The sequence below is a fragment of the Cephus cinctus genome, unplaced genomic scaffold, assembly GCF_000341935.2.
Source record: "Cephus cinctus unplaced genomic scaffold, Ccin1 Ccin1_scaffold0617, whole genome shotgun sequence".
Lineage (NCBI taxonomy): Eukaryota > Metazoa > Arthropoda > Insecta > Hymenoptera > Cephidae > Cephus > Cephus cinctus.
In genome coordinates, this window is record NW_014333261.1 from 383,573 (window position 1) to 395,688 (window position 12,116).

The 12,116-nt window shown below is 43.0% G+C and overlaps 2 protein-coding genes across 5 annotated transcripts in view; both read right to left on the minus strand.

The window, feature by feature from the left end:
• LOC107269260 (thyrotroph embryonic factor) overlaps positions 1 to 1,740 on the minus strand; it is a 69,691-nt gene extending 67,951 nt beyond the window's left edge. For both annotated transcript variants that reach the window (XM_025086558.1, XM_025086557.1), the window contains exon 1: positions 1,390 to 1,740. In XM_025086558.1, coding sequence (XP_024942326.1) covers positions 1,390 to 1,477 — 88 coding nt within the window. In that variant the 5' untranslated portion in view covers positions 1,478 to 1,740. The remainder of the gene's footprint in view (positions 1 to 1,389) is intronic.
• A 448-nt stretch (positions 1,741 to 2,188) lies between these two features.
• Positions 2,189 to 12,116, minus strand: part of LOC107269265 — a 23,935-nt gene continuing 14,007 nt past the window's right edge. For 2 of the 3 annotated variants that reach the window (XM_015742935.2, XM_015742937.2), the window contains 2 exons: positions 4,957 to 5,091; positions 2,189 to 4,806 (listed from right to left, as the gene is read on the minus strand). In XM_015742935.2, the coding sequence (XP_015598421.1) occupies positions 3,667 to 4,806; positions 4,957 to 5,091 (1,275 nt within the window). In that variant the 3' untranslated portion in view covers positions 2,189 to 3,666. The remainder of the gene's footprint in view (positions 4,807 to 4,956; positions 5,092 to 12,116) is intronic. The other variant, XM_015742936.2, reaches the window with a different exon arrangement.

Sequence of the window (12,116 nt, forward strand, 5' to 3'; positions counted from 1 at the left end):
GGGGGGGGGGGAGAGAGAGAGAGAGAGAGAGCACGTCATAGAAGAAAGGCAGATATAACTGTTGGTAGCCAGGAGAAAATCGCATAATGGAAATTCCTAGGCAATGAGCCACGAACGTGTCTTCTGTCTCGGTGAGTTCGACGAAGAGCGGGAAGATGTATGTTTATTTTGAGAGGAGCAATGAAGCGTGAATTGGAAGGATCACTTTTGAGTTAGTAGAAACATACCTGGTTCGGTAAAAGATGTCGCAAGTGATATGGTTGGTGATTTGACTTTTGAAAACGAATAGCGTCATTGAGAAACGTAGCTGGTCACGAGGTGTAACCGAGTGTAAGAAATGGAATATATAAAAAAAAAAAAAAAAAAAAAAAAAGAGAGAAAAAGTATTCGAGGACCTTTGACCAGTGGATTCCATAGAACGTGAATCGATCAACGTGCTATTAAGTCATAAATAAATGACTGGTTATTAGCATCGTGTTTTCGTGCAGACTGAAAGCTGATAATTATAATTGAAGGTCTTTGCCGGTGTATCCCTTTGGAAACCATTAGAAAGCCCTTGGTGAGGTCGTTCATTGTGCAATCATGCAAAGCCCTGAGGGAGATCCGCGTAGAGTGTCCATTAAACGATCCCAGGCACTAGAGCGAATTTCCCGTTGGAAATGAATTATTGTCAGAGCGAAGTAGCGTCGGCCACTCCCAATGGATAAATGACTTTATTTCAGGGTTCCGGGTTGACGTCGATGGATATTTCGTTGCTTAGTCCGATGCAACGTTTAATCGAGAAAAAGGTAAGCCATGTTCAAGAAGTTGTTAAAAGATCTATTGGATACGTACTAGAGCCCAGTATATTGGTTAGGTTTACTTAACTGGGTATAGTTCTTGTGTATGTGCGTGTGTATGAATACTGAGTGCTAGATATTTCACGTGGGTTAGGTTAGGTTTCTCTCGTGCCGTGTCACGTGGTGCGCCACGGGGTCCGAACGAGGTTAATCAGGAGTCGAGCGCCGGCGCAACAATGGACACGAGAAAAAAAAAGGAGTGAACGACGAGGGGTACGATTTCACGGATATTCCTCGATTAGCCGTGGAAAAGAGGACAGTCGGCACTGTAACGGGGAAGTCCGGTATGAAAAGGGAGAAGTTTTTGAAAGAATGGAAAACTCGTCACGTAAACCTGCCGCCAGTCAGCGCTGGGGTAGCAATTGGTCCGCAATGCGCGGGGTTCGGTAGCAATTCGAACGATAAAATCCTACTGTGCGTATTCTGCTTGAGATATGTATTGACGAGGAGTTATCGAGGATCGTAGAGGAACAGTAAACCGGGATGAATAACGCGAGACAATCTCGGCACCGTGATAATCATACGTATTGGCGTGCTGCTGTGTACTCACCGATCAGCGGAAAAATACTGGGCTGGTCGAGGAGTGATTTGAGGCTGTTTTCTACGAGGATGGGAGACGAACGGTCCTTCTCACTCATTTCACGCACTGCGCCACGAACACTGCTGTCCCCGAAGCACGAAGTTTCTGTGACAAATTCCGCTCGCCGGGAGGGAGAGGCACGCACCGAACCTCACTATTGCTTAAGTCACCCACAGCCCACTGTAGCACATTAAAATAACACGGAGCGCTCTCGGTGCTCTTGAAAATCAATCTAAAAGTGGCTCGGCTGGTGGCGCAATCTCCTGGCCGATTCGCGCACTGACTCGTCATCGAGTGAACTCGCCGCCGGCACTGATAACGACTTCCTCTTCTCCTTCTTTCTGGTACGTGTTTCCTTATCGGGATGCGCGCGCAGCTTTGCTTCGTTCAGCAGCTCCCTCTTTGTGTTTCTTCTGTAAACTCCCTCTCGGACCAGTTGGTAACTACTCTGTAGGGTTAAGGAAGCTGCAACCAGGAATACCGAGACGTTTACTGGATTTTTAAGGGATCTTCAGAGTGGATACTGCGGATAAGGCTTATCGTTATCATAACTGATTGCCTGAGTGGATCATCAAACTATTACTTATCTTTTTCGTGCTTTACTCTTTTGGTTCACTTTGACAGTATCTGGGGAGTTTTATTTATTGTGGAAAACAGAGGATTACGGATCGTTGTATCAATGGATCGCGATGAGTGAATTAACAACGTATAATTTGTATAATACTTTCATTCGCCTGTAGCAGTTGTAATCGGTAGTGAGAACTACACGTTTAAGAAACATACAGAATTATATTTTATGACTATGAAGTTTTATCCGAAACTATGTCAATTTTAAGTATTACAAAATGATGACGTTTTCTTCACCGACAATGAGCGCATCGCGACGGAGGACGTTCGACAAAAGCACAAGTTATACACTTGGTCCCAATGTATTATGGGACTTCTTTTTTTTTCTATGCACATAATTCATTTATATATGATTTTGAACGTACGTGGAGCGTATTAAGATGTTAAAAAAAGCGCTGTTCTCTTTTTATCCTCTTTTATTGTCGCAAACGAAGAAAAGGAATAACAATGATAGTCTTGTCTGATTTTTATAAATTTCATTATGATAATCCTAATGACTGATTTATCTCTGTTATCCTCCTTTCTCTTAATCATTGTTTTTGTCGATAGAAGTGTAGACGACGCTAAGACATTGCCCTTATTTCAATAATCAATGATCCGAGAAAATTCCTTTCTCTTTTTTTCTCTCTTTCTCTCTCACACTCTCATCGGCTTACCAATGACTTTTTACAGTTACCTGTATTTCACGCTAGCATGAAATACGCGTTACTCTGTATAATACAAGAAAAAAAAGAAGAACATCACGCATCCAGCAGACAAATTATTCAGCACCAGTACGCTATTCGCAAACACTGTTCGCATTCTCACAAATTTACGTATTTTTGTTATATTGCTAAAAGTTTAACGATACCTCATGATAAATCGTGTAAAAATCATCTATGACAAATGGTCGACTCTTGCGCATGGTCCACGGGGCTACTTTCGCGTGACAATGACGAGGAGATTCCGCTGGGGGGAAACTGGGGAAAGTTGGATCTACGCTAAAATTTGGCGAATAACTTTGGGGGGAGAGGGATAAGTCAGTTTTCTTTTTAACTAGTGAAAATTACATGCTTGACAATTAGTGAATAATATTAATTCACCGGATACTCTTGTTTGTTCTTGGTATTCTCTCGTAGAGGCCAAGTTCATGTTTTTGGGCAACGTAGCAATAATAATAGTCTGCGAAGAACCATGATATCATTTTTTGTGTCTCGGCTCAACTCATTTTTTAAAACTATGTACAAACTTGTTGAGAAGAGTTACAAGGCGACAGCAAAATATGAATTGTCCTCAATTTTTCTAAATATACGACATTTGGGATACAGTTTTTTTTTACTAAGAGGATTTTGATTTGATAATTACGCTTAAATCCATTACATTAGAAGTAGTGACGATGGTGAGCATCACGGTTAAATAATCGCAGGGAGTTTATTATTATATTTATATTATTTTTTTTTGGTACTTTTTCTCCTTTTTCTTAACCTCGGATCAATAAAGAGTCATCGGCGCCAATTAAAGTGAAAAATACATGCAGAAAGACACTTTTCCATTGCTGCGTGTAAATTCTTAACCGGGATCATATAATATTATGTACACTTTCATCCCCGGGATATTCAATAAGTCTATTAAAATATATCACTAGACCCAGAGAACCCTGAGGGATTCCGTGGTACCCTGAGTGGCGGTGAAAGTAGCATTGTGATTCTTGTTAAGGTACGCCATTTCAGCAGGAGTCGAGGTCCATCGACGATGACGGATCTTATCCAAGGGAACTTCCGGTAGTCCGACTTCCGTATGACAGCCCTTGATTGGCGTGGATGCTCCAGGAAGTCCAACCTCCTGATAGGAAGAGCTTATCGATGAGAATCCGCTCTCATCCTCCGCACTGCTCGCGCTAGTCGTAGGTTTAGGTCGTATTTTGAGGTCCTTACTTTTTTTACAACGAATCGGCGTCGAAGTGGGTATCCTCGTGAAGTCTGCCTGGTTCAAAGTCAAGGTATCAGTATCATCCTCTTCAGTGGTTTCCGTGGTCTTACTGCTTCCAGAATTCAAGGAGGTCGCATCCAGTGATCTTCTAGCACCTGGTAGCATACCGGGTAACGGAGTGGTACCACTATCCTTTCTGGAGAAGGCTTTCTCGGATACTGAGTCCGTTCCTGAACTTCCACGTTCGCTGACATTGAAGGGAGACTCCTGGCTGGATCTATTGTTAGCAAAGTTGGCCTGTGACGTCATATCCTGTTCGACCGGTGACGGGGACACATTATCTTCAGAATGTGGAACGCGTGCTAGGTCAGGCTCCTTGACAGCAAGCAGAGACTGCACGGTTCTCATCAAACGAAAGGCTTCCTGGGACAGCTTCTCCGGTGGCACATCATCAGGATTCAGTTCAAGCTGCTTAGGTCTACGGTACGCGATCCCTTCGTGAGACTTGTTCGAGTCCTGTGGTGGCTTTCCACGTGGAGGCGTACAGTGAGCTGGATCATTGCGTCTCAGGACGGACCAGGTGAAATCCCTGGCGCCACTATTAGACGGCGCTATCTGCGTAACTGACTTAGCCCTGGTGAAACTGGAATCATCGATCAGCGACGATGAGGTCCCACGAGTTCCTGACGCTTCAGCGTGCACGGCATGCACGCTACGACTGCGTGGGACCCGTGAATTCTTTCCCTTGGGGTTGTTCTTCTCGTGAAGAATGTCAAGGCTCTTGCGCGTTCTGTCCAGGAAGCGGAGGACCTGGTCCAAAAGTGATCTGTACATCTGCCGATTGATTTCCATCTAAAAAAATTTGAAAAAAAAAATATAATTTAATATAATAAAATTTTTAATAAATTTTCTATTCCAAAAACTACTCTCACACTTTAAAGCTATCGACAGCTGCGGGTGAGAATTAATTTTTTCTTTTAAATTCTTATCTAAATTTCTCACCTGATTAACTCGCCACTGAAGCATGTCCACTTGATTCTGCAGACAGACGTTATCTACTAGTCGAACGTGGGGAACTTCGTTCGAGGTGAGACAATTGTGCAGACGTTTGTTCTCCTCCGTAAGTGCCTGGCATTGCTGAAACAAATAACAAAGAACAAACTTAATTACATAAGGTCTCCCTTCTTCGCTTCCTCCATCTCTCTCCATCGTCCTCTCTCTTTCAATCCCAAGAAACTTTGGTCTCCCCTCAATTTAATCTCGCCCATAAACCGTATCTCGATATCTCTAATCGATTAATCCCCGTTACAAGCTACAGCCCCAATGAAATTTACGACTGTTGCTAACTTCACGTTACTATTACATAATCCACAGTCTAGCACGGGTAGACCCATGCGAATGTGACCTCTGCTATCCTCAACCAGCACTTTCTCACGAGAACTTTGCAAGACTCGTCGGTTGATGGTGAATGCATTTTCCATTTCACAAAATGGCCGATCGAGTCGTTCCGGTAGCAAGGAGGGGCCATTCTGCGGTCTCGCATTATCCCATTGTAATTTCACAGTGCAGTCAATTGCAGCCTACGAGAGATCTATTCCACAGCCTCTTTGGTACATTGCTCATTGTTTCGCTTATACCATTTATAAATATTAATATCAATTAAAATGTCATATGCACTGTTCAGAAGCTTCTAGAACAAACAGTGACCTTTCACCTGTATCCAACATGGCGGCTTGAAATCCAATCTATTACGGACCATACGCAATAAAAGATCATCAAAAATCGTCGTCACCAATAAAATGAAGGAAATGACAAAAGAAATCTGGTCATTGACATTGTCTTCCTTAACTACCAGAATGACCTTACTCGGGCACTGTAATTTCATGGGGAATACAGAGACTTCAAGTTTCCGGCTTATTTTCAGCTCTTAATTCCACCAGCATCTGATATCTTCTTAACTTCTTACCAAATAAGATTAGTCATCCCTCTTACATATGTATCAGATACGGTTAGTACTACGTGCCCTATAACACCCTGTCCCAATGTTCAGTCATTGCCGTATTAATTTCCACCTTTACCGTAAATACTCCACCGGCACTCCAGTTCGGCTGGAGTATTTCCATACAATGGCGAGAAAGGGTCGGATAGACGAAGAGGAACAAACGAGTTGCGAGATATCCGGCGATGAGCTGAGGATGATAGCAGGTCAGGTTAGGTTAGGTTGTGTCATCCATGACGAAATAGACTAGTATTGTTTTTTTTTTTTTTACAAGCGATTTAATAATACCGCTATAAAAGTCCCTAGAATTTTTTTAAATTACTAATTATTTTACTATACCCAGCTTCCCCCTTGGCTTATTTCTTCTACCCGTGACCTCTAAAATTTAATTAGTTCGCAGACTGTACACGAACGCTCTTCTCGACCTAACGTAATGGCATACACCCAGTGTACGTAAATTTTTCAGGGATACCCAAGAACCGCTGGTTATTCAAGTTTTCAGCTTTCCGTAGAAATTCCCTACTAGTCGCGCTAAGCGGATGGGGTTCCGCATGGTCGCTCAGCCTGAACCGTCCACCGGGCTGAATATTATCGTGACGTCACTTGCTACGGTCACTACCTGAATTATTCAGTATTTCTTTATTGAGCTACACCGCAAAAAGAATAGTTAACCCGACTGAGAGACGATTGCAAAATAAAAGTCGACGAATATTCACTTTTCACATAAAATATGAAAAATTTAACTAGGCCAAGAACAATCAGCTTACAATCTCCCCTCCCCTACATGACTACCACGTGACTCAGTGTATAACCCTGACCCCTCCCCGTCCCCCCCGTTCACTGAATTCACTCAGGGAATACTCACTGAACCGTCATATCCTGCGTAAGAGTAACCATTAAACCCAAAGAAAATTTAAAAAAAAAAATTCCCGTAGCAACCAACGGAATTAAAAAAAAAGAAGTTTAAATAAATAATTGTAAAATCCAGAAAACGGAAAAAAAAATTCTCGAAAAAAAAAATTCGTCGAAATTTCAACAGAACGACATAAATCTCGAAATTAAGTATAAGATCTTCGCGATAAGGAGTACTCCCAAGTGGCGTGAGACAGGCAAGGCCAGAGACTCATTAAAAAAAAAAATTCAATCACGTCCTTGGTCGTTCGCTGGGCCCATAGGAACAAGCCGCAACGCTTGGGCCGGGTAGGGCGCGTTTAATTAAATCCTCGTGATCCTTAAAGGGCTTCGCGCGTCTTGTAATTTTGCCCACGCTCTTAGGTTAGGAATCCGACGCGGGAGCGACGAGGAACAGCTGAGTTCTTCTCAGAAGTATTAATGACCGATGGAATTCTTTTTAATTCATTTTTCTTAAACCACTAACGCTCCTTGATACCTTCGTACGTTTCATACGGTACCGGATCAGCCAAGCATACGTAAAAGCAGTATCGTGTGTAACAGACCGAATTCTCCTATAACCGGTAACATCCTTTTAGCATTGTACAAAGTGGGTACCGATCATTATACACTGAATGATATATTAAATTTATATACAGTACCAGTACACATGTACAGTGGAGTAGGAATGTGAAACGCATGAAAAAAAAGAAAAATGACTAAATCGTCATTCGATCTGTGAAACTTGACAGAGTAAAATGACGTCCATGAATGGAAATTTTTTTTTAAATTTTCATTGAAAATTCGTTACGTATCGGTCTGAATAAATCGACGGTCGACGCTCAGGATTTTCATGATTTGCTATACCTAATGCGAGTGCGAGAGAGACCGAGTTATCGTGACTCACGTGCGTAAGAGAAGGACGGACATATGGGTCAGATGAAAAATCTGCTCGAGAGAATTTTAAACGCCAACACCCGACACACATTATTCATCTCGGTCGATGACGCCAGATTTTTACTGTTTTGTCCAATGGTGCTTAACCAAGGCGTACACGTGTAACGTGTCGTCGGAGAGCCGTGACGCGATCGGTGAAACGGTATTTGCAATTTGGGCGAATTTTCAGGACGCTCGTCGTCGTCATGCGCCAACGGCGATTGTCCTGGGGTTCTTTCCGGTTGCTGAATTCCGCGGTCTGGCACGTTTTCTTCGTTCGCAGACTGCTCCAGATATCGACAGCCCGATCGATCGTCCGATCGATATATCGAAGATCGCTTGTAATCGTTTACTCTGTTACAGATCAAAGGCTAATGGACCATAGCGAGAAGCGTGATCTTTAATTATGAGGGCAGCTGCTAGGAACTTTCATTATTTTTTGGGGATTTCTTTTTATAAACGCCACTGCTTCTTTATCGTGGTCCCTGACCAATGGTCTCCGTGCCTTTCTCGTTATTCTCATAGGAGCGACTAAAAAGGTCGAGCGAGTCTTCATGGTGAGGAAGTATCGCCTGGTACTACTTGTGGAGCCGTCGATTTTTCGATACGAGTGGATCTGACAATTTTTGAAAGTCCAGATTCAAATCGGACTTAAGGACAGAATTTACTAGGGATAATTGCGAAGGGCGCGTGATGGATATTGAAAAATTATCGATTAGGTATATCTACTCATTGAATTTTTTTATGGTTAAAGAATGGACGATTATCAAAAATAAATTTTTGAAAAAAAAAAATTACTGGTATCACCCGGCTCGAAAGTCCAAAGTGACTAGGGAATTTTACTCGCGAGTGTCAGACGAACGAAGAACGTTAGGTTGGTACGAAAATTTAATACTTTTTTTGATTTCGACATTATAAATTTCGTTGGATACGCATCGCACCTGCATAACCGTACGAGCGCACCTGCGGATTTGTTTAATTGAATTTGAAAATTCGCGGGCTTTTCACCGCGAGTCACGCCTTGAACGAGTGGCATTCCGATCTCCATTGGGAATTCTTGGGCTGTACGAAAAATAAAGATAGAATCTTCAAGGTGTATGCAGATTCTTCCTTGGTACGCCCACGCGAAAACCTTGCGCTTTTACTTTCACTTGCGAATTTTTCATTTCTCTCGATCCCCGATCCTGACTTCATTATATACAGCGCGAGTTGGTTAATCGAAGTATCATGGTTTTTCATATTTGAATATTCAACCGTCTTCAAAGTTACCATTAGTGACTGGATCTATTTATCATAGACATTATCCTGATTCAAGATTAAAATTGCAATTACTTATTGGATCCATTTAAACTGTGCAGAACGTATCAGGAACGCAGTCCTACCTGTTTGTAGTGGTTTAATCGATGTTGGTGGCGATTGGTAAACATGGCCCCGTACGCGACGGGAACTGATAGAAATGTGAACCAAAAATAATTTGTGAACGAATCACAAAAGGCAAACGACGACCATCGACACTCCGAATTTACTGTAATACTAAACCGTGGCCAAGGAAGCGAGTTGAATGAAGGCGTAAATTGGGTCGGAGACAGAGATCAGAAAACGAAGGGGCAATCGATCGACTGTCACGGCTTGAATTTTCGTAACGACAGCTGCGACGCTTGATTTCGTCATTTTTGCGAAACCGAGAATTATATTTTCTTACCGCAGCAGCATGATGATATCACTATATCTATATAAGAGTCGGCCATATTGTTTCTATACTTGTTTACGAGTTTTCGTAGTGCCTGTGGAAATTCGATCTTTTTACCTTAGAAAAATAACACAATACTCGGTGACGAAAGTTTCAACCTGAAAAACCCGGGATCTTTGTTGCCGAGTAATTCGAAATTCCCGCCAAATGACATAACGGACAAAGAAGCGCCGAGGAACCGCCGGTTACAGGGTAATTAGTGTACTCGGTGTGTTTGAGGTAGACGACATGAGGTAACGCTTGGCATTCTGACAATAGTGTCATACAGGGTTAAGGAGTAAGGAGGATGGAGGAGCGTTCACTTTGTCAAAGGTAGGGAAAAAAAAAAGTTCGTTACCGTTTGAAAAAGACGGTGAGAAAACAACTCCGAGGCTTAGACCCATAAACGGTGAGGAGCGAGGACCGGTACGTACCAGTGAGCCAGTTATTAACCCCAAAAAGAAGTCGAAGTCATCGAGATAGACTATAAGTTAAGAAAAAAGTTTCACAACGAATAAATAAAACAATAAGGAATATTCAAATGCAAAAGAAACTGCTCCCCGAGACGAATGAGACAGTTGAGAGATCGGAATTCGTAAATAAAGTCACGTACGACAATACTCGGTCGGTAATTGCAGAGCCGCTCTTACATACCGACCGAGTGAGCCAGGATCGCGGATGCACGTTTTTCTTCATTGACTTCTTCAAGAGCCGTGACGTATGTATCTCCAGACCGACGATCGAAGAACAAAGAACACGTATTTTCGAGCGAAAGTCGAGCGAGAAGGAAAATATAGCAAAATACGGTGCGCACCCTGTGTCCCGTGAAATTTTCGTAGCGTTCATTTGCCGGGTGCGATTTTACGAATCCGGGAAACAGGTGTTCGGTCGAGAGACTCGTGTACGAGGATGAAGCCTACCCAAACGCCCAAGGAGGTAGAACCGACGGCGTCGCGACGCCGAATATATATTTTTAGTGCATTCCAGCGCAATGGGAGCGACCCTGCAGTTGCAGACTGTGTTTTGCTCGGGAGCGTCTTGATCTCTTTGGAATTCCACGTGGAGGCACTTTTTTTCCACTTTTTTCTTTGACAGCCGTAGTTACGTGTGCCGCGGCACTTTTTTCCCCCCCCGGGTACTAGTATAGGTTGATCGTTAGATTCACCCGAGTGAGACGGTTGGGATCTGCCGAGGATTGAAAATTCGAACCAGACGCAGCCTAGGAACAAGGAATTGACCTGGAATTTCATAAGCGAGACAGTTTTTATCGAATTGGAAAAAAATGAAAAAAAAAAAAACTAAAAAGTCACTAGACACCGGGACAAGTCGAAAATGGGTTCGTGTCCGGGCTAATTAGAAAATTATTCGCGCCAAGAAGGCCTTCTCGTTTGTCCAGTGTACGCGTTACGGATTCGTATACGCGTTACGCATGCACACCACTCATAGACGGTAGGCGCCGGGCGTCGCGACGTCCACGTGTTTACCCGGTCCTTCACACCGCGATGAATACCCAACGTCTCGCTCTGAATTCACGACGGGATTATTCGAACGGTAACAAAGCCCTTCGAATCTAACTGGAAGCTCGAGTCTAGGCGCGCTATGAAAATTTGTCACTGGCCTAGAAGAAATTTACGAACGCGTTACAAATAGCTCACACACTGCCCTACCGATTTCCAAACCATTATACTAAACCTAAATTCCATTTGGTAATTCCAATCCCATCCGATAAAGAAATTTACTAAAACAAATGACCAAACGGCGTCTGTCTCTAACCTCGCCATTTCGCCACGTGTCACTAGCTACTACACACCTAGCTACATCCACCTAACCTAACCTCCTAGCGAACCCACAAACAGAATCACTCAACACACTCACACAAAAATACCACGTCACGAAGTGTACGAAACAATGAGATGTACTACTAAGGAACACCCGAGGAATACAAATAACGTTCATGACTCAATCCTTTTTTCCCAGACCCAACCTTCCGTAAACACGCGTACTATTAGCATATAACAACTCTCCCCTATCGTCATACCATACAAAGGACTTTAAAGTATCAGCAAGAAAGAACAAAAAAAAGTCTCCAGACACAAACAACCACAGATACTAAAATGCAAAAAAAAAAATAATGCATCGAGTAAAAAAAGTACCAGTAGCGCCACGAGAAGTTTTTCCAAAAATAGCATCTATATTCACGTACCGATCTCATTCATAAGTAGCGTCGCGACGCCTTGGCTTATCTTTCGTCGTAGCTTAACCCACGCGACTACGTGCGTGCCCTTACCCCTATCTTCGCCCTTCGATGTGTACCGATCGATCCCCGCAGCATCTTCCAAAGATCAGATTTAACGTTCTGGAATGACTTCCAACGTCAACTCTTAAATGGGCTGTGCTCGTTAATGAAGATCCGGCGCGTGGCTGGTCTACCTACACTCGGTACGGGCAACGCTCTAATTACTGTGTATACTTTCCATGGACCCCGGGTAAAGTCAGCGCCTCCCCACTGTATCGGTCGAAATTCGAACTACTGTTATCACCTGGTGCTATCAAATTCCAAATTGATTGCTACAGACCGAATTTAACTGCTGTCTTGTATTGAATCGA